Genomic DNA, 22,215 nt, shown 5'->3' with positions numbered 1-22,215 from the left:
GAGAAGAGGGGGGGAATCACATCTTGCAAATCCGGTGTGCATCCGATTGGACCTTCAGCCACATGAGGGCAGCAGTCTCCAGGTGCCACCGAGAGACCGACTGACCGCTCTGATCACAGCAATGGCAAAGAGAGGTTCCCTCATCATAGGCTGCCAGCTGCCGACGCACACAGGTTTCCATGACTTCACCCTACCTGTGTAAAAACATGAATCTGAAATTGGAATTGCCTGTGGACAACACACACAGGGTTGGGCCTAAACAAAAGGAGGGCGCTCTGGAGTTCAGGACCAAGAAAAACTAACAAACAAAAAAACAACAACAATATTTCCACTGAAAAGCAGCACAAATGCCTCAATGTTCTTCAGGAACTAAAACTGTCTATGTAAAAAGGCCGAATACCAAGCTTTCAACCAAACTTTGTAGTCACTCCAAGTGGATGCATAATGCACAACCTGTTGCTTCTTTGGGACTCTGCCATGCAAAATGTGGAAGGCGCAAGGCATAAAGCGTTCTTGTGAGGAAGAGGATGGTCTTACATTTTCGGTTTCAAGTTACATTTCTAGTCATTTCAAGTCTTTGAGGCTTTATGCATACTGATGTGACCAATATGAATGTTTACACTCCTTGCATCACTTCATGGGTATCACTTCAGTTCTGTATCAGAATAATATCGACAGTTTATACCTTATGTCAGAATCTCCAGGATACCTAACTATTGTTTTAAATAAAAGTAAACATACTTCTCATCATACATCTAATCACACGACCAAAAGGTTGAAGTTTGGGGTTAAAAAAAAAAACAAAAAAAAAAAACAGAAAGGGATGAATCACATGCATCCCCCCTCCTTCCCAAAACTCATAACAATGAATTAATTCCTGAAATATGTAAATGTACTTTCAGATAGATCCAGCACATACCGAGCTGGAAATGGAATTCGGCTCCTTGCATAAAGAAACAAAACACAAAACATGACTACAAACGAGCCCTTTGCAAGGACTCCTTTGACGCAAGAGCTAAGCGAGTGGTGAAGAAGCGGCAGCGAGTGAGCCCACTCCCGTGTGTGTGTGTGTGTGTGTGTGTGTGTGTGAGTGAGTGAGTGAGTGAGTGACAAGCAGACCGCGCTCCGGCGGCCGCCCCCTCACAGACTGACTGACTGGCTGGAGACTCGGTGACTGGCTCTTAATTGTGTAACGTTCATTGACGAGTCAGCAGCACAATGCTGCCGGCACCGCAAAGGCGCACTTAGCCGAGCCCACTAGGGATGAAATGCTCCCGTCGAAGAGGACGCAGATGGACAGCCTGGTACAGCCGCTGGTCGCCCAGTACCTCGCCATGGGATGCCAGACCCGAGAGAGCAGCCACGGCGAAAGCGCGGCTGCGGACGAGAAGGCGAAAGATGACTCGTAAGTCTGTTTTTTTCCCCTTCTTCTTCTTCTTCTTCTTCTTCTTCTTCTTCCTTCACCTCCCTGCTTCTCTCGAGTCGGTATCTGTCTCTACAGAAATAGATACTTTTAATCGATCACTCGATCAGACTGTTGATCCGAGTTGCTGCTACTGTTGCCGCTGCTACTGGCAGCGAGTCGTGCGTAAAAATCTGCGCGCAATAAATACATAGTTAAATAAATATATGAATAGGTGATTAGCAACGGGACTGTGTACTTTTGTGAGCCGCTCAAAGCCTGTCCGCCACGAGTTGCACACGATTCCGATGAAAATTCCTTCTTGTTTACCGCGGCCGCTCCACGTTTTTTTTTTTTTCTCAAGTTGATGTTCGCAATCAACAGGCATTTCCCCCTAAGTCAAAGGAAGGAAGCGAGAACAATTGAGGAGCAAAATACCAGAAGGCTTTCTTAAGTTTGAACAATGGCTCCAATTCTATCTTTCTCATGTGCGCGCGCGTGCGCTTGAGACAGTTACACAAATAGATTCGGCGTAATAATCGCCACTGGGTTTTTTTTTTTTTTTTTTTTTTTTAGGCTTATGTAGTGAAGCACACGTAAAAGGGCAGATGTAGGGCCCACATCCTCATATGCAAATATAGATGCATTATCTTTACAACGAGCCCTCCTCTCCCTCACTCGACCTCTGCCTTCTCTTCTTTTTCTTAAGGCGGGGGACTCCAGGCTGCGGCTCCAGGTCTCGGGTCTCTCCTCCTGGCCGCCCTCACAGGTTCCACAAGCCCAGCCCGGCCCAGACCGCACCGAGCAAGTCCACCATGGCCCTCGGAAACCTGACCAAGGGGGCGAGTTGGGAGGAGCTCATCCAGGCCTGCCTGCAGTCATTCGGTAAGTTCACCTTTGCTCACCTGCGTCTGAACTTTGAGTCTGACACGATGGACTTTTGCAGTGAAAAGTCGCAGCGGGCGTTTCTGCGTCAAACTGGGGTCTCTCTTTTTTTTTTTATTGTCTGCACCCGACTCGGTTGTGGTTTCGTGAGAAGCCGCTGTTCTTTTCGGCTTCAGATTCAATTACAAATTGAGTTACAACTGAGCAGCATGATGTAGTTTTTCCAGCTTGGATTAAAACTGATTTGTTGCTATTGTCGCTCGCTGACCTGAAATAGGACTATATGCAGTGTCTCTGGTTGTCTTGCTTTTTTCTGAGAACACAGTTGACTTTTATGGGAACACGCCACTCAGAAACAGAAGCTCTTGTGTGGTTGTAAGATGCAAGTTAGCTCACTGGTTTCAGTATAGTTGCAGAGAAAGCGCCACAGAAGTGGCCAAAACACAGGCGTGGTCTCGTGAAAAGGTGCCAGGCAGGAAACCAAGTTGTGTGGTACTATAGCACCAGCAGGTGGCGCTGTGTCAATTGCAAGGATGCGCCCATTGCAAAGTCAATGCATTATTGTGAAAACTGTCAAATCACAATGTTGAGACATAAAATGAAAATCCCTGCGGTGTGTTTCGAAAGCTCGGAAATGTCGGAAGGTCGCTAACCGTGTACAAAGTGCGCGGACGCTTTAAAGTAGAAAAAAAGAAAGAAAGAGAGCGCAGTGATTGAGCGGGTCGCGGTTGGATCAATCAAGCAAAGATCATTGGCCTCATCAAGTTGTCTGGAGTGCTCTCAGAGTTATGGTGATTGCGTCTGTGAAGAGATGAGCTTTCAAATTGCCGTTGCCTGGTTACACAAATGGAGCAAGAGCGATGGAGAGGCGTTACAATGGGCCGCACATAAAATGACATTTATCTGAGGGGTGTGTGTGTGTGTGTGTGTGTGTGTGTATGTGTGTGTGTGTGTGTGTGTGTGTGTGTGTGTGTGTGTGTGTGTGTGTGTGTGTGTGTGTGTGTGGTGGTCGTAGGGTGGGTGGCGGTGGATGGGTTGGCAGTGTGGAAGGTCTGCTGGTCATTTCAGATGCACGGCAGAAACCAGATCAGTCCCAGGAACTGTTCCGCACGGTGCTGCGCTGCTCCCAACTCGAGCTTCAAACAGCCAAGTGTCGCTATGCAAAAGGCGAGATGGTATCTCACGCAGCCCATTGTGTCCCGACGGAGGTTTTCCTTGAACAGCTGGCCCTGATAGAAAAAAACAAAACAAAACGCCGCACAGCCCTGTTCCTTTCGGCCCACATCACAGGCGAACCCCCTCGCCCCTCCCCGTGGCCCATGAGTTCCTACCACCTTTTCTTCTTTTTAATGTGAGACTGCACGTAAGAGCCATTTGAAGGATTACCTGATGGCTGGAACTTCAAGCCTGGCTGAGCCGAAAGGTCAGATCCCCCAGCAGCAGCGGCCCTCAGATGCTGACCGGCCTTTGAAATGCACAGCACACTGAGGCGTGGATCAATAGCTGTTGACATCATCGCAGTCTTTAGACCACTCTGTGCCGAGCCCCTCGAAACTCAACACTGTTGGCCTGATTCCTGAATATTTTTCATATTTATAATTAGTTTTTTTTTTTTTTTGGATAGAAAGGTTTATATTTAACATGCCAGTTCCAACACTTTCTTTAACCTTTTTTAAATGTACACTAATGTGACCCTCTCATCATTTTTATTGTGATTCACTGGGAACACTCTCTTGTTTGCTTAAATGACCTTTGCATAGTCAGAAACGGTACAGTGAATTTTTTTTTTTTGGTCGCTGTTTGCAACTTCCTGATTTAATCTATTTTTGCTTTCTCGACAAATCGAAAGGTGTGGCGTTAAAGATGCTTTTTCAACTAACTAAAACGAAAACGAAAAAAAGGTGAATTAGCACCATGCATGCTCATTTGAACGCTGCGTAAAAAAAAGACCACAGAGGTAGTCCGACCATTTCAAAATGGTGGCTCAGTCCACACTCAGTCCAGTCAAAACGCTGCACTGGCTTCACATGTGTTCCGCGTTCATGATTGTACAAAAACAAACTCACAGTCCCAAAATAGAATCCATGGGATAGCTGCAAGGGGCAGAAACACTGCTGACCACTGCCGATGCCAATAACACCTTGTTGACCCCAAGAGTTGGAACACAATAATACTGTGGACAAAACAAAGAGTAATATTTTTTGAGGAGTTGATTTTTGTTATATTTAGACTAAAGTTTATCCCCACATTCATCTGTAAGAACCTTGGAGCAGCCGGTGGTTTGGATTTATTGGAACATTTTTTTTCAATGATCAGTTTTTGACCTGAGACTGAAAAGCATCAGACCTGAGGTAGCGGGAAAAGGAATTGTTAGCTCATAATTTAGGCTTTAGACAATTTGGCAAAAGAGTGAACCAAAGGGAAAAACTAATGTAGAGGGAAGTTCGTTTTCAACCCAAACTTGAATGGTGATTGGACAAATTCCTGTCTGTCACATTAAGAGCTGACCAGTCAGATTTTCTTTCCGTCAGTCGAGCCAGGTAGCTACAGTTTCCTGGAGGTGTGAGAAGTAACGCTCTTTCACACCACAACATGATTGCCTACTTTTGGTTCAACGAAACTCTTGACATATCAGTCGTGAGTGAAGTGGGGAACACGTCTGGTGAGAGAAGCCTTCAGCGTCATTCTTAGCTCTCCTTTCAATATGAAAAAGCCATTCAGAGACGATCAATTAGCTTCTACGCTAATGTCTTTGGCGGTAGCTAGCCTCGCAGTCACTTCCTGTCATTCTTCTTCATCTGCTTCTGCCGCTGCCTCTTCTAAGGTTTGCTGACAGTGACTTCCTGCTTTTGTAACAACTAAAATGAAGCTGGTTGGTCATGAAATTCTTTGACCAACTAAGGCCTGACAAGTCAAAAAAAAAAAGCAATATTATTACAGAATCCCTCTGCGCAGCTTGCATGTAGGGTTGCGGAGGAAATATACTCTCTACTTATGGAATGGATGTGATGATTGCTTCAGACTGCTGTTATGTTATACCAGGAATACAACTTGCTTAAAAACTTCAAGTGCAAATTTAGCAAATTTAATGATAAAAAAAACCAAACATGATAAATCAAATCAAGGCCGTGATGTTTGTTCAGGACGCAGAGAGGAAAGCGTGACTTGGAATCCTCCAGAAACAACGCTGCCCAGTGTTCCCTGTCACAACAAGGAACAGGGCCGAACAGGCTCAGCACGGCAGATGATTGTTTAAGATAACCCGTGTGGGTGGGTCGTGTGCTGGGTGCCCTCAGCTCCGTTTATCACCGCACGCCCGTCCTCTGCTGAGAGCGTCGCGGGCGGCAAAACTTTCCAAATTTTCCAGGCAGGAACAGACGGGCCGGGGAGGATTTCCTGCTGCAGTTAACCCTACGCGGGGAGGGAAGTAGGGAGCAATTATTTACCTGCTGTCAGGACTTCCTGTTGTGGAGTTGCCTTGAGTCCGACAATTTGGACTGTGAATTGAAAAACGAAACGCCGGGTTTTTACGCAGATTCCACTCGGTATGGAAAAGTGGTATTTTTCTTTTATCTTTTGGTATGCGTCTGAACTGCAGCACATTTCAACTTGTGATTCCGTACAGCGGAGCTGCTTTAACTTGCCTTTTGTTCGACCGGTGTCAGCGAGGACGCCCCCCGTGGGTGCAGCGTGTTGCAAACAGAAACACACCTCGCCCAGGGTACGAGGGCTGGATTAGTCAGCTGTGTCTGGAGTGGCGAGTTGCTTACAGATAACAAAGATCGGAGGGGGGTGGAAAAAAAAACACGTTGCCATGGCGTCCAAGGTATTTCCAAGGTGATATGGTTTGAAAGCGGGTCCACAGACGCCTGACGTCCTTGATGGTGTCAAGATACCGACAAAGCTCAGCGCAAAGCAGTGCTCTGCCGAGAAAAAATAAGTTATTGCACACAGAAGGAAATGCAAATACCTTTTTCTTTTTTTGAAAAATTCAATTCAATGCCTTTTCCCCACAAAAACAAATCAGTTCTTTTTGCGCAGTGTTCCTTTACCGGGACTGATGTTTATTCTACTAACGCCGGCTTGTCCGGAATTGTGTCACTACGTTAACTTGAGCCATCACATAATATTTGGAAAATATGTTTCTAAGCCGCTGCCAAAAAGATTTGTCAGTCTGCGGTTCTCAAGAAGTCGGTTGTAGAGTCAGACAGCCAAAATAAGGAAAGGTGGTCTGGTCACAAAGAGAGGAAGTGACATACGCGCCGTGGAAAAGGAAGCAAACAAAATGTGAGTGAGAGAAGCGAGCTGCAGCGGTTCTCACAATCGGAGGAAAAGGCAAACAGGAGCGTGTGGACAGTGTGATAAAACTGGACGGTCTTCACCACTTGATTTTCTGCCGGCTAAACCTCGTCCTCGTGCAGTCAAGCCCGCTATGACGGTGGTTGTGTGTTTGCAGCAGGAGTGGTCTTGAATTAACGGGTCTGCGTGTTGCAAAATTTCACTAAAATGTACAATTCAGGGGTTCAGCCCTTTATGATGTCACAAGAAGCACTGATACCTCTCTCAGGTTAGCGTCAGCAGACCAAGCCAGGTCATTTCTACCAGAACGTGAGTCCTACTCAGAGCTGCCTTTTTTTCTGTCTCCTTCAAAACATGATGAACCAACCAAGCATCAGTTGAGAGAGAAAAACAACACAGTAAGCAATGGACACAGTAAACTGAGCAGGAAGCACGTCGCATCCAGTCGCACCCGAGATCCAAACAAACTACTCCACTGGAGTCCAGGATAAAATCTCAGAACAGGCATTTTGCGGAGCCTTGGCATCGACAACTTCAAAAAACAAATGTTTACACGTCTGCACTGAAATGATCTGAGATAATCAAAAGGACTGCATCAGAAGGCAGTGCTAATTCTGAGCAAATCATCGAAGTTTAGCATAGAAATAGTGGTTTAAATTCCGGCAGCAATTGGATTCTGGTCCCTGTTCGGGACAAAAAAAAAAAAAAAAAAAAAAAAAGCAACTCAACCGCCTCATTTTCCCATGAGGGTCAGGACTCTAATCTCAAAACTGGCACACGAACGGAGAAAACAAACAAACAAAACACATTTGTGATGATGTCACACGAGTCGACAGGAGAGTGTTTGTACTGAACACGTGGTTATTTTATATAAACAAATGTGTTTCGTGACATCACATGCAGGCCCCAATTTTGCTCAGCTGCGCCTAATAGTCTTAACGACTGCAGTTTCAGACATTAACACACCTCGCTAATACATGCGTTGCCCTTTTAGACCCCAAGCTGTTGCGCAGAGAGTTGATCCCCATTAAATAAATGTCCCTTTATTGGAAATCCCAGCAGAGGCTTTAAGCTTTTGTCAAAGACCCATGTTGCCCTTTGTGCTATCCTTGCAGCAACAACGAAAATGCACTCACAGGCCTCTTTATTAGGTACACCTTGAGTCTGTCTGGGCCGACCTCTGACCCCTGACATCAACAAAGGCATTTTCAGCCGCACAATTGCTGCTCATTGGATATTTTCTCTTTTCTTTGGACCGTTCTCCAGAGGGGCTCGTGATGTTGTGAATTTCCCAGTCTGAAACACACAGACCTGCAGCCCAACAGGCACCAACAAACATGTTTAAAGTCACTTAAATCCACCTTTCTCCGCCGTCCTGATGCTCAGTTTGAACTTCGCCACGTCCGCATGCCTAAGTGCATTTAGTTTCCGCCATGTGTTGGCTGATCAGATGTGTTCGTAAGCAACTGAATTTTCCACATACCTTCTCAAACACTCACTTTTCTGAAACGTACAGTAAAACAATTATTTATCTGTCAATATTATGTAATGTCCTTTCTTAGTCTATAATTTAATATAATTAAATATTTGCATTTTATTTCTTTATTGTTTGTATTGTTTGTATTGTATTCTATTTTTCTTGATGTCATTTGCTTCTTTTGCACTGTATTATTGTAATTATGCAAATTTCCCTCACGTCTGTTCTAGTCTACAATATAGTGGCTGTGAACATGTGACAGCAATCACAATAATAGCGAATGTCAGAATGGGCTGCAAGCAAAGGCAAGCTTACTTATGGTGAAGCTCATAGAGTCAAGTGTTTTTTTGTTTTATATATATATATTCTTTTTATAAAAGTCCCTTTCAGTCAGAGTGAGACAGCAGTCCCTAAGAGAAACTTACCACAAAAAAAAAAAAAAAAACTGAAAGAAAGTCTCCACTCAGATTGGTGCATGCTGTCTTGCAGACTCGGACGGCTGCATGTGTGGGAGCAGCCACCTGCTGAACATCACCCTGACCATGCACCGCTTCCTCATCCCTTCCAGCGACCTTCTGGACAAGCTCATCGCTATATATCCTTCGGTGCCGGAACGACAAAATTCTCTCGTTGGGAGGATTTTGCAAAAACAAAAAAGACAACAAAAAATGTAAAACAACAACAACAACAACAACAAAAACGTGTTTGGATCTGCTGCGTCCCACTTTCTTGTGGTTGTCAACAGCAACAGGCAGTCGAGCTCCTACCTACTGCGCTGACAATACAGCCCGTGGCTGTCAGTGGAACAGTTTGATTTTTTTTTTTCTTGCAGATTCGTTTGAGCGAATGTCTTTCACTTTGTCTCGTCACGGCAATACAATACAATACAATAAATGAGTAAATATATAAATAAATCATTTCTGCTGCTTTAAGCCTCGAAAAATAAATGCTTTCTTGTGCCGAGTTCATAATCCGAGCTCCCAGCAGCAGCAGTGGCGTCACGGCGCTCTCTCAACAGGGACACCTCCCCCTAACCCTAACCCTCCCCCCCCCTTAACACACACACACACACACACACACACACACACACACACACACACACCCTCGGTGGTCAGCCTGGGGGCTTCAGGTGTTAATTACCTCGGCCTTCTTCAGTGACGAGTCCCCTTCAGCCGTATATAAACGCTGCCTTAAATAGACACGCCCGCCCCTGGCGGAGGCCCGAACCCACGTCACGCCGGCGAACGTCGGGCGCCCTCCTGCTATTTTTACCCCTCACTGGAGACCCAAGATGGGGAGATGCGTGGGTGAACATTGAGAAGACGGTGGGGGCCGCTAAACAGCCTTGATCACAGGCTGGCCTTTGGATGGATGGATGATGGGTGGATGGGTAAAAGGATGGCTGGATGATGATGGATGGATGATGGATTGATAAAAGGATGACTGGATGATGGATCACTAGATGGATGTATGATGGAAGGATTGATAATGGATGATGGATGGATGATAGCTGGATGATAGCTGGATGATGGATGGATGATGGATGGATGATTGATGGATGATTGATGGCTAGATGGATGTATGATAGAGAGATTGATGATGGATGGGTGATGGATGATGGATGGGTGATGGATGGATGATAGCTGGATGATGGATGGATGGATGGATGGCGTGGGCTGCTCGTCTGCTCCCATGATGCAATTGGCCCCTTACATGTGCATCAATTCACGGCCACCCCTGCCAATCGAGAGCCTCTGTGAGGAAAAGCCATTGTACAGTGCGTACTGTCAATAAATAACATCCCGAGCAGGGCAGATTAACCCGCTGTTTTCAGTCGGGGACAAATAGCCGGCTGCTGCTCCTCGGCGTACGAAGCGGCGAAACGCGGCCTTTTATCCCCTTTCGGTACGTTTTTGTTATTCACTCGCCTCTGGATGCCAAAAATGATTCAGCGGCGCTGCTCATCATCATCGCTGGAGTTTCACTTGATGCCGTCGCCTCCTCCCACGTTCCACTTGTGCTTGTGCCTTTTCTGCTCGGTCCCGCTCGGCGAGGTTCTCCGTCACGTTAGTGAGTCGTGCGCACGCATGCGAGGAAGCAGCCCAATCTGCCCTATGTTGATTACTTGCTAGGAAAAAAAGAAAAAAGAAGCACAGCCGCAGACAAACTTTGATGGCAAGTTGGTTTGTGGTTTTAATGTTATGTGGCGTTTGTCCATCCATTTTCAGTACCCGCTTCTTCCTGAACTCAGGGTTGCGGCGGCCTGCTGGAGCCTCTCCCGGCTGTCAGAGGGCGAAGGCAGAGTGACACCCTGGACAAGTTGCCAGTTCATCGCAATTGATAAGTTGCGTTTCCATTACAGTTTTTCGCAAAACAAAAGCAATATTTCTAAAAATTTCAACGAAGTGCAATTGTGATTTGCAGGCGTTTCCATTGAACGGTGTGAAGCGCATAAGCCGTAATTCTTCTTCCCTCATTTCACTTTATAATTCCTTGTATAAATCTACATTTCGATGTTGTTTGCTGCCAAGAATGGTTGCTATATGTTTCTCTTTGATTACTTGTAGAAAAAAAAAAACATTCCGTCTCCTCCTCCGTCCAGGCATAACGCGCCATTTTCACTTGACGTGAACTGGTCACGTGTCTCCTTATGTCACGTCCGCTGACTTGTAAATGCGAGAACAGTGTTTCCATGACACTTTCGCGATATACCTCTATATCGATACGTCAGAAAAACCCCCTCATGGGAGGAGGCCGGAGAACCTAGAGAGAACCCACGCAGACACAGGGAGAACAAGCAAACTCCACACAGAAAGGGCACCACGCCCGGAGTCGTATTGTGCCATTGTGTTTTTCCACATCATCACTGGCTCCTTAACAGAGACCCTCACGTTTAAAGTAGCGCTGGACAACGAGCAGCCAGCCGAGTGCCGGAGGATTTGCCACTTTATCAGGTCAGCGCCCACACACACACGCACACACGCACGCACACACACACACACACACACACACACACACACACACACACACACACACACACACACAAGAGAGGCCGCCCCAAGTGGCGCCGTCTGACTTACACTTGGTTTTTTTTTTTTTGTTCCTTTTTTTTTTTTTCTCTCGACCCACAGGCACTGGATCCACGAGTACTGGGTGACGTTTCGCTTGCACCACAGCTTGTCAGACAGGCTGGAACAGTTCCGCGAGCTCATCAGGGAGCAGGGCCAGGAGCATCTCTGCTGCCTCCTGGAGACTAAATGGATGTAGGTGGTGTTTTCATCAGACAGTCGGGTTGTTTTGTTTTTCGCGACTTTGCGACTCATGAGCTGGATCCAAGAAAAGAGATTTCACCCTCTGGGGTTCCAGTGGTCTGACTGGTCCACCATCCTACCACTGATGTCTCACTGCCCAATCTGGCCTTGTTCTCCTTGAGACGAGTGCATGCTGCAGAATTTCAGTACACTCAAAGGTTTGTCCTTCTGACGATTGTTTTTTCTGTTGAACAACCGATCGATCTTCACAGAAACCTCTGGATTTGCTGTTACGGATGTCTTCAATGAAGGAGGTTTAATACGTAATTTGAGTAGCAGGAAAATTCTTTCCATTTATTCTGTTGTTTTCAGCCTCGGCCAGTGTCAGGTGTTGCCCGATGATGTCAAATTAGCAAAGCGCCGCTTCGACTGCACGGTTTCTCAAAACTTCACTGACTATGCTCCAAGATGCCCCTGTTGGGATTTTTCTTTTTTTTTTTTTCCTACGTTGCAAACGGGCTCAAGCGAAAGTGTCGTCTGTGACGTGTGATTCCAGAAATGAACGGGACTGGTCGTGGAAGACCAGCCAGAAGATCCGACCCAGCAAAAAGAGGAAGGTCTCCCTCCTCTTCGACCACCTGGAGCCCATCGAGCTGGCCGAGCACCTCACCTTCCTGGAGTTCAAGTCCTTCTGCAGAATATCGGTGAGTGGCCGACTGAACGGGAACCCGGTGGGCTCGAATGGCTCGGATCCCTTTTAACTCTCCCTCGCCTCTGTGCCAGTTTGCAGACTATCAGAACTACATTCGCAACTCCTGCATGAAGGACATCCCAGTGATGGAGCGTTCCATCGCCCTGTGCAACGGCATCTCCCAGTGGGTCCAGCTGATGGTGCTGAGCCGGCCCACCGCTCAGCTCCGGGCCGAGGTTTTCACCAAGTTCATCCACGTGGCCCAGGTAGCGTGTTAATCACCCCTCACCCACCACCGTCACTCTGTCTGCCTCGGATCCTGGTTTAGTCAAAGAGAGAGCGCGCTCGCTACACACTTCCTCCTTCCTTGCAACTGCACGCTGCTGATGCTGCAGGGTTTCGCTTTGAGAATCCGTTAAGTCAAACATTACCGTTTGACAGCGAGATTTTTTTATTTTTTTTGGAAGCCAAGGAGGAGTGAAAAAATTTGCTACAGCCCCCTCTCATCGGACGCCCTCTTGGTCAAGATCTCTCTGACGCAAAGTTGTGAGGCGGCGGCGGCGGCGGGGAGGTGTCGGGCGAGCTTGATTTTTTATTTTTTTTTTTCAATTTATTTTTTCTCCGAGAGGGCCTCTCTGTCTGGAAGCGCTAATGCAGCGGTCAGCCGCGCTCGGCCGCCGTCAACCTCCAAACCCGCAGGTGTGGAAACGAATTTCACACCGCAATGCTCCAGTGGCGGCACAAATTGGAGAACTGAGAGGAGGTGGGAAAGAGAGTTCCGGAAAAAGAGTGCGATATCGGAGCGCAGTAAGAAAAAAAAAGGAGAGAGAGGCAACAATATAAGTGGCTTATGCAACGGCCTGTGTTGTGGGTTACATAAGCAGGGCTACCTGGAATGAGTTTAATTGTGCGTGTTTATGCATATGTGTGCGCTGCAATGGACTGATACGTGTGTGTGTGTGTGTGCGTGCGTGTGTGTGCGCCAGTGTCTACACCAGATGCACAACTACAACACTCTAATGGCGGTGGTCGGAGGACTCTGCCACAGCTCCATCTCCAGGCTGAAGGACACCACCTCACATGTGCCGAGCGAGGTCACCAAGGTAATTGAATCCAGCGACATCGCCCTCGCCGACCTTGCACGGCTGCCGGGGCCCCTTTTTGCATTTTAATTGGGAAATCTCGCCCCGTCTCAATTTTGTCCTTTTGGGTTTGTGATGAGACGGCAAACTGCACTTTGCTGCCGCCTTTAGAAATCTGAGCCAGAAGACCAGGAAACACCAGAGCAGGCTAATGCAAACTAGGCCAAAGGCTAGGCTAAAGAGATCTGAAAGAAACAAGCTTTGAAAATTTTAGACCAAGAACAGCAAAAACACACACAGCAAATTCATTGAAAAAAACAATTTGTTGACTTTTTCGAATTTTATAAATTTTATGAATCTTTCCTAAAAGTTCCTTTCACATGTTTAAATAGACTGGCCCCACAAGTGATGTCACAGATCTTTAAATAGACAGACAACTCTAGGACAATGACAAGCAGCAGAACCAAGCAGAACTGTCAAAGATACACGACAACATTTGACCAATCATCCCTCCCAGTGCAAAGTACACACCTATGGAATTCCATTGGAAATCAAATCCCAAACCGAACTAACTGAACTGGTTTAGTGTGATAGTTAAACATTGGCTCAAGCAGTAGTAGAAATGTGAACATTCATTTCCTATGAAGTCATTGTCAACGTAACGGGCACCTAAATTTAACTCGGGTTTTTATTTGTAACTGACAAGTGCAACTGTTTTTTTTGTATTATTCAATGCATTTGTATCATTTAATTAATTATGTCTCAATGTATTCTAAAAGCCTGACCAGGGATGAAGACTGCAAATTAGCTGAAGGAAGATGTCTTATATGCATCAAATTTTTCCTTTCTTGTGGCAATGTTGCATGTATCGCCCCTGATAAATAAACATATTTCATATAATTTTCCTTCTCGCGCTATATTAATGCTGTAATTATGCAAATTTCCCAAATGTGGGATTAAGAAAGACATTCTATTCGATTCTGTTATATTCAGTTCTATTCACGTCGTGTCTGCCCTCCGCCCCAGGTACTGAACGAGATGACGGAGATGCTGTCCTCCTGCAGGAACTACGACAACTACCGGCAAGCCTACAACAGGTGCGCGGGTTTCAAGATCCCCATCCTGGGCGTCCACCTCAAGGACCTGATCTCGGTCAACGAGGCCATGTCCGACTACGTGGACGAGGACAAGGTGAACGTCCAGAAGCTGCAGGCGCTCTACGGCCACATCAACGAGCTCATCCAGCTGCAGCTGGTCCCGCCGGTGCTGGACGCCAACAAAGACCTCGTGCACCTGCTGACGGTAACCGCACCGGCGTCGACGCGCTTTTTTTGCCGCCGTTTTTCGGTCGTTTTCTCGAGGTTCTCCAGACTCGGCGGAGGACGAGGCGCAGTATGCAAATGAGCGCGATGCAGCATGAGGGTTGTCCGCGGCCCCGCGTGGGCGTGATGAGAGTCTATGATCTATGAGTGTGTGGGTGACAAGCTGAGTGTGAATGAGAGAGCGGGTTCACACTGCTGCATTGTTGCGTTAACTCTGTGCGCTGGGCGCTTTTGACACATGCGAACAATAGAAATTCTCGGTGGCATCGAGATTTTTGCGGGGTTTTTCTTCTTTTGGGGTCGGCCGACGGCAGCAGACGACGTCAGCGAGTCAAGGGAAAAATCCCAATCTGTTGGTTTACAAGTCCGCAGCAAATAGCCACAACGCGGCCAGGCTGAGGACCATGGCTGACTGTAGCTGCGTTTCCTTTACCCCTAGAACTGTGCAAAACCTGATTATCGCAATAAAAAACTGGTCATGGAAACATCTAAACTTCAAAAAACCTCTCAAATATCCTTAAAAGGTTTTTACTCCCTGATGAGGTGGTTTTTCAGACGCATCGATATTAAGGTATCTCGCAAAAGTGTCATGGAAACGCTTTTTCGCATTGACACGTCACTAGATGTGACGTACAGGGTCACGTGACCACCTGCAAATCGCAATTGTATTTTGTCGAAATTTTTGAAATATTGCGGATGTTTTTGCGAAAAACTGGGTTGTTCTGCACTCCTTTGTGGTCGTCAGAGATCTCCAGAAAACGCCATAATCAGCCCTCGATGCCCTTTATGTTTCAAAAGGAACCGACACCTCTCAGGAGCTGGTATCAGTTTTCTTTGTGACATCACAAAGAGTTAATTCCAAGAACTAAGTATTTAAGTGCACGCCTTTTGAAAAGCGGACTAGATGAAGGAAGTAAATGGTGCATCTTTCTTATATCCGGGGTGTTGATTGATTTTGAATATTTTTAATATCTCACTGTGATTCCTCATGATGTTTTTCAAAATACAAACAGAAAACATAAACGGACAGTCAGGTCTATGACAAAAAGGCATCATATTTAATAGGTGTCCATCCCTAGAAACATGGTGCCCTATTGTCTGTTTTAAAGTCTAATGTGATTGTATTTATGTCTGCCTGCCTTGTTGAGCTGTGACTTGTTACGCCATGACGAGATATCTGCATGTGCCTGAAGGAGAAATGGCTGAGACGGACCGAGAGATGTTTTTCCGCTCGCCTCCCGTGTGCTGACACGTGTTTTTTTTCTCTCTTTCTCCCAAAAGCTGTCCTTGGACCTGTACTACACCGAGGACGAGATCTATGAACTGTCTTACACCAGGGAACCCAAGAACTGCAAAGCTCCCGTGAGTCATCATGGCAGACCGCTAAAATGAACTTTTGCTCTGCCAGACAGTTTCAAAGGGGTATTTTGAGAATTGGGGAAATGATTTGTGGGAAAAACTGTTTAAAAGGCTTCACATGGTTGTGGACGGAGCTAGCTTAGTTTAGCCACTGCTGACGTCCGGCACTCGAGAGTAGTGTTGTTATCAAGACCGCACCGACCGAGACCAAGATATTATCAAGACCAGATAGTATCAACAACAAGACAAGACCAAGGCTTTATATATCAAAGAAAAAATAACAACAAAATGACCAGTATCTTCGTATCTTTTTTTAAATTCAAGTTTGCTTCTAAATCAAACAGTAACATCTCTTTTCAGCAAGGTATCTTTTAATATTTTTCTTTAACGTTTTGCTGCTTTGCCAAGAAGAAAAACGTTGTTTCATAAAATTAAAAAATAAATTAACTAGGAATAAGGGGCTGTGTCACTCTGGCTGCCACAGAGCATAACACATTTTTGGATCTGCGCTTGCTAAGCTAAAAAAAAAAAAGGGAAAAGAAAGACTGCTAACCTCAGCTCGCATTTGGCTTGTGTCTCCTTCAAAGTGCTGATTCCACCCTAAAAAGAGCAGATTGCAAGGCTCCGATAATGTTTTTCTCCATAGTTTTCTAGTTTTCATGCATCGTAGGCTCATGTACAACATATTTTAATGGCTAATTATTTATTTTTCATCAGCCAGCCACCCCCTGTAGGCCTCCAGTGTTTGTGGACTGGGCTTCAGGAGTTGCTCCTCGGCCTGACCCTCGTACCATCAGCAAACATGTGCAGAGAATGGTGGATGTGAGTGCGAAAGTTATCATGCATTATTCTCTTTCAGCCTGGAGAAAACCCTCCTCTTCTCCTGCAGTGGCTTGCTGACGAACTACCAGAATAACAACACGTGCTCGTGTCCCCTTGTCTCCCGCAGTCTGTGTTTAAGAACTACGATCACGACGAGAACGGCTTCATTTCTCAAGGAGAGTTTGAGAAAATTGCTGCTAGCTTTCCGTTCTCCTTCTGTGTCATGGACAAAGCCAAGTGAGTTGCCTCGACACTCGTTCGGGTTCTCATGAGCGCAGCTCATATGTGACATCAGAAGACCCGGAGGAAGACAGGGTTTATTTGTAGTGACGAGTGTAGCAACAGGAAGCAAAGAAAGAAATAAAAAAAAAAAAAATACAGCAGAACTAACCATAACTCTAACCACAACACATTCAGTGTTTTGTTCCTTCACGTCTGCATGATCACCGTAACCTGCAGAGCAGCGTGAAATGCTTCAATTGGACCCAACAGGAAATCTAACACAGTGGATGTCATTGGTTTTTTTTTTAGCTTGTGGCCAAAAAAAGAGGTTATTTAGACATAGGTAAATGGGTTCTGGCAGTGCTAAATATTAAATGCCATGTTCTACCTCCCATTTAGAGGTATTCAGTTTTCATAGCTGTCTTTCGGCAGTGGAGGGGTCATGCATAATAAATTACACCCATAAAAAAAAGATAAATAAATTTAGACCTCTGTTTGCAGCCTTCTGCAAAAACTCAGGTGTAGCTGGTTTAGCTTCCTGCTAAATTGTAATGGAAAGGTGGTGAGGAGTGGGTGGGGGAGGGTTTACAAATGCCACACAGACGGTGTTGTCACTGAGAATTAGTGCTCTTTGTGACATCACAGAGGGCCCAGATCCTGAAATGAATAAATCTGATTTAAATGGAAAAAAGGGGGCAGTAAAGGGTGGACTTCATTCTAGGAAGGTAATCGACAACAATCGAATTGTTTTTTTTTTCTTTTCTTTTCTTTTTTTTAAACATCCAAGAGTGTCTGTGAAATTGTTGTCTTGCCGTGCACGCAGTAGAAAACACACGCTCCACTTCCCCTCCTAACGTGCAGGGAGGGCCTCGTCAGCCGAGAGGAGATCACCGCCTACTTCATGCGCGCCAGCGTCATCTGCTCCAAGCTGGGCCTCGGTTTTGTCCACAATTTCCAGGAGACCACTTACATGAAGCCCACCTTCTGCGACAACTGCTCGGGCTTCGTGAGTTCCCACACACACACACACGCGAGCGCACCCAGCACTCGCGCTTGTGGTCAAAGTTGTCACATTACGAAAAGCGTCACCTTGTGGCTAGATCACAGTTCACGACTTCTCCATTTACAACCTTTTTGCTGTTTCCGTTCTGATCGCCCCCCCTCACCGTCTGCACACTCTTTCACCGCAGCTGTGGGGCGTCATCAAGCAAGGCTACAGATGCAAAGGTAATTACTGCACTCCTGCGCCAAGCGCAGTCGTCTCCTCTGACATTTGTCCAGACGGCCGTGCGACGTGTCGTAAAAGAGGAGGCGGGCGGGCGCTGCAGAAGTTGGTCTCTTACCAAAGCCGTCGTGCGGTTTCTCTCGCACGCGCGCGCGCACGCATGTGTGTGTGTGTGTGCGTGCGCACGTGTGCATGCGCTGCACACTGCGAGCTTTGCTTTGAAGCGCACAAAACCAAAAAAAAGAAAAAAAGAAAGAGAGAGAGAGAGAACCAGTCTGCAGCCTCCGCCCCAGCCTCCACCTCCCCGCCCCTCTGAAAAGACGTGTGATTTCAGCATGTGGAGTGAAACTACGGAACAGACTGACAGGAGGCGGGAGTGGGTGAGGGATGGGGTGTACGTGGTTATTTATTTTCCCCATTATTGCCAATTGTTAACTGTATGTGAAAAAATAAATTAAAAAAACAGCTTGTATATTAATTATTTTCAAACATGTTATGTTAATATGATTTCTCTTGACTGGTTTAAGTGTTTTCATTTGTTCTTTTGTTTTGTTACTTATTTCTACTTGTTTCTTTACTCACACGTTTCATTCATTCATTCATTCATTCATTCGTTCATTCATTCGCCGACGTGCCACGGGTTCCTGCTCTGACGTGCCTTGCGCTCCTCTGCCTCTCGCAGACTGCGGGATGAACTGCCACAAGCTGTGCAAGGACCAGGTGGCGTTCGAGTGCAAGAAGAACACCCCCAGAGTGACCAGCGCCGTCGACAGCCCCACGCCGAGCTCGACGCCGAGCTCGACGCCCCTCATAGCGTCCAACTCAGAGGGTGGGTCTGACCGCCGGAGGTGGCAAAGGTATTCGGCTTCTGTGCCTAAGTAAAGTTTTACATTTAAAAGTACTTTACTGGAGTAAAGGTAAGAAAGTTCAGGTTCTGAAATGTACCAACGTAAAATGTAAAAACATTTCTAATGCCGATAACGAAACAATATTAATTTGGCAAAAATAAAAAAAAGTTCTGACAGAATAATCAGGATTGAACTGACCAGGGGTCACAGGTCACAGGTCCTGCATGAACATCTGGATAAGTTTTAACAGATTTGCTTCTCTCAACTCTCAGCGACTCATAACCACAAACCAATCTTATTTTCTGCGTAATAAGAAATGAATTACTTTTAACAGAATTCATATCCTTTAAACACTTTTAACCCCAAAAGTAACAAGCATGTTTTCCAATGGAGGGAGTAGAAAGTACAAATATTTGTGTACAAATGTATGCAATAAAAGTAGACAGTCGTCGAAACACTACTGTATAGTACAAATACCTGAAAAATGGACTTACTGAAGTACGATAAGAACGTATTTGTACTTGGTTACTTCCCACCTCGGCTGACTGTGAGTGACGGCAGTCATTTCCAGCCAACGGATCGTTTACACGCACGCACACACACGCAGATAGAGTGGCACCTCAATTGAAAAGTGGTGACCTTAATACAACATTGCATCATCAATATCATCATATGCAAGGCCTTTTTTCCAGGGCATGTGATCGTCAACCTGGCAGTTTGATTTCCTGTAATCACTGCCTGCATGAAGTGGAGGGAAAAAAAAAAAATAAAAGCTTGAATTTAAATAGTTTCTATTTACACGGCGTCTCTTCTAGGTGAATCCCCTCCAGCTCTTATTTGGAAATGTTGCACTGACAGTAATGATGCAGCCACCCACTCACCTACTGTGACACACAGTAAACAAGGTTCATACCTGGGGGGGGGGGGGATCTCACCAGTGGCTGGCATATTGAAATAGTTGTACTACAAGCGCAAGCTCTGAAAAAAATAAGTAAAAATAAATAAATAAATAAATAAATAAAAATTTGATATATATATCATGCAATGGTATTTCACACTTGACTAACATCTAGACCAGGAAAATTCGACAGAGGGGCCGGAGCAGGAGCAGATGGATGGAGTGTTTTGGTGATCCACCTCATAGGAGAGGAAAATATATCACGGGATATGTGGAAAATATGTGCTTTAATGTCAATTGAAAATGAACTAAAGCATTAAATTGCAATATAACAATCAGCATTATTCAATTCACCTCACATGCGTGTTTTTGGGCTGTGGGAGGAAGCTGGACAGCTCGTAGGGAACCCATGCAGACACAGGAGAACATGCAAACTCCATACACTAAGCCCGGAATTGAACCCACAACCCTCTTACTGTGAGGCTGCAGTGCTAATCACTGCACCACCGTGTCGCCCCATGAGTGACGTATGAAGCGTCAAAAACCTGAAGGATATATAAAGTTCACACGTGTTCACAGCAGGGTCTACCCAGCTCACATGGCCCTGATTTTAAAGTCATAAAATTGAGAATAATTTGTCTGTTTGCTGCCAGGCTCAGAGGAATGCCCCTTCCCATACCAGTCGGACGACAGCAAGGAGTGGAGCCCGGACTCTCCGCTCACCCCCCGCCCCGGGCCTCAGAGGGTTCATTGTGGCACCCAAACAGAGGGGCCCCAGCTGGGCCCCAGGACCCCCGAGCCTGGCGGCCCGCAGGCATCCCTGCTGGTCCCAGTGGTGGCGGCGGCGGCAGCGGCGCCCGCCTTGGCCTCGTGCTGCCGCAGCCCCGTGCCGCAGAGGAAGCAGCGGCACTGCGCCAAGTGGGAGAACCGGGCGTCCATCATGGCCAAGGAGACGGAGGAGGACAGCAAACCAACCTACGAGTCTCTGGAGTCGGTGAGTATTGCAGGGTACTGCATTATTTTTTTTTTCCCTGCCAGGCGTCGCTCACCTACTCCTGCTTCCGTCTCCCTCTCTCGTCTCCCAAGGACAACCAGCGGCTGCAGAAAGCCAACGAGACACTACGGAAGAAGCTGAAGGAGGCCGAGCGCGAGATGGAGAGACTAAAGACGATGCTGAAGAGACACGCCCTGCACCCAGTGGAGGAGGACTCCTCCTCCTAGAGCAGACCAGCTGTGGGGCCTCCACCTGGTGGAGGGTGGTGCTGCCCCCGTATGGCGGCAATTTAAACTTCTGAGATCCACTGTGTTACTTATTGTTACAGTCATGAGACAATGGAAGCAACTGGATGTCATTTAAAAAACAAACAAACAATTAGCATCATATAAGTAAAAAACATGGGAAAAACAGTCACTAGTGGTCGACATACGAAAGCCGACTGTTTGTGTCTGATTGTGACCTTTGAAGGGTGCATTGGTGTTTGTGTAAAGCTGCGACAGCATGAAGTAGAAAGCACAACTAAGGAGTTAACGCATAGATTTCTTGATGCTAACTTTGCAAGTCGAGGAAGAAGAAAAATGAATGTCATTTTATCGGCCAGTTAACAGAACGGCGGCGGAACGACGGGAAGTTTGGGTCCTACCACATGCAGCAGTGCAACTCATCTTCCCTGCTGATGATTCCATCGCTCCTGTCTTTATTTATTGTCCGAAACACTACACACTCCATACAAAGACCGACTTTAAGTGGACATTTTGTACAGCGTGCTGGTACTTTCAGTGAATTATTTATGCTTGTGTGTCTGTGTGTGTCTGTGTGTGTCTGTGTGTGTGTGTGTGTATGTTGGCATCATAATAATTATTATACTTTATTTCTTATTTAGTGTCGCCACGTCTGGTTTAGGTGAACAGGATTAAAGATGCGTTTGTGTGTGTGTGTGTGTGCGCGCGCGCGTGTGCGTGCGTGCGTGTGTGTTAACTCTTTTAACACACCTTGCCATCTGATCTCAAGGGTCATTCTCCTGTCGTCAGTATTGTTCCATTATTGTCATAATAAAAGCCTGGGAAATTCCCCACAATCGTCGTTTGCGTTTCTCAGTTTGGACGCCAGGGGGCACCAGATCCCCGCAAAATTTCTGAGCTCGCGTTTCGCCACCGTTGACTTTTCACTTTCTCAGAAATCTAAAGGAGGGCGTGCCGTGAAGGCTGGAGACGTAATTAAAACGGAACGAACTGCTTGTAATAAATTAAATAATTGCAACCATTGTTGTATCACTGTTTGGGGTTTACATGGCTTTTAAAATAAGGAAGAAGAAAACACGTAGCCTCGTCAATGATTCAATTACGGGGTCTGTCATAATACAAACTATTTTTAATTTTACATCAGAGTGTCCTCACTAACATATTTGTATAATACGGTGAGATCTACATCCAAA

General features: G+C 46.1%; 1 protein-coding gene across 1 annotated transcript; it reads left to right on the top strand.

The window, feature by feature from the left end:
• The first annotated feature begins 902 nt into the window (after nucleotides 1–902).
• On the top strand, nucleotides 903–21,851 carry LOC142883406 (RAS guanyl-releasing protein 1-like). The gene is made up of 17 exons (XM_076018264.1): nucleotides 903–1,405; nucleotides 2,112–2,287; nucleotides 8,553–8,658; nucleotides 10,955–11,017; nucleotides 11,195–11,326; nucleotides 11,871–12,018; nucleotides 12,098–12,271; nucleotides 12,992–13,108; nucleotides 14,114–14,389; nucleotides 15,691–15,771; nucleotides 16,486–16,590; nucleotides 16,718–16,827; nucleotides 17,674–17,818; nucleotides 18,003–18,039; nucleotides 18,720–18,866; nucleotides 20,437–20,777; nucleotides 20,870–21,851. The coding sequence occupies exons 1-17, from the start codon at nucleotides 1,269–1,271 to the stop codon at nucleotides 21,002–21,004; spliced, it is 2,430 nt and encodes an 809-aa protein (XP_075874379.1). The 5' UTR covers nucleotides 903–1,268; the 3' UTR covers nucleotides 21,005–21,851.
• The last annotated feature ends 364 nt before the right edge of the window (nucleotides 21,852–22,215 follow it).

Source organism: Nelusetta ayraudi, unplaced genomic scaffold (assembly GCF_046127955.1).
Source record: "Nelusetta ayraudi isolate G7.1 ecotype Tasmania unplaced genomic scaffold, CSIRO-AGI_Nayr_v1 ptg000007l, whole genome shotgun sequence".
NCBI classification, from domain to species: Eukaryota; Metazoa; Chordata; class Actinopteri; order Tetraodontiformes; family Monacanthidae; genus Nelusetta; species Nelusetta ayraudi.
The sequence above is the reverse complement of the archived record's forward strand: the minus strand, read 5'-3'. Positions and strand labels throughout refer to the sequence as shown.

Coding starts and splice junctions, on each gene's coding strand:
- LOC142883406 (XM_076018264.1), top strand. CDS start 1,269: ATGCTCCCGTCGAAGAGGACGCAGATGGACAGCCTGGTACAGCCGCTG. Junction 14,390..15,690: donor ACCTCGTGCACCTGCTGACG/GTAACCGCACCG, acceptor TTCTCCCAAAAG/CTGTCCTTGGACCTGTACTA. Junction 18,040..18,719: donor GCAAGGCTACAGATGCAAAG/GTAATTACTGCA, acceptor TGCCTCTCGCAG/ACTGCGGGATGAACTGCCAC.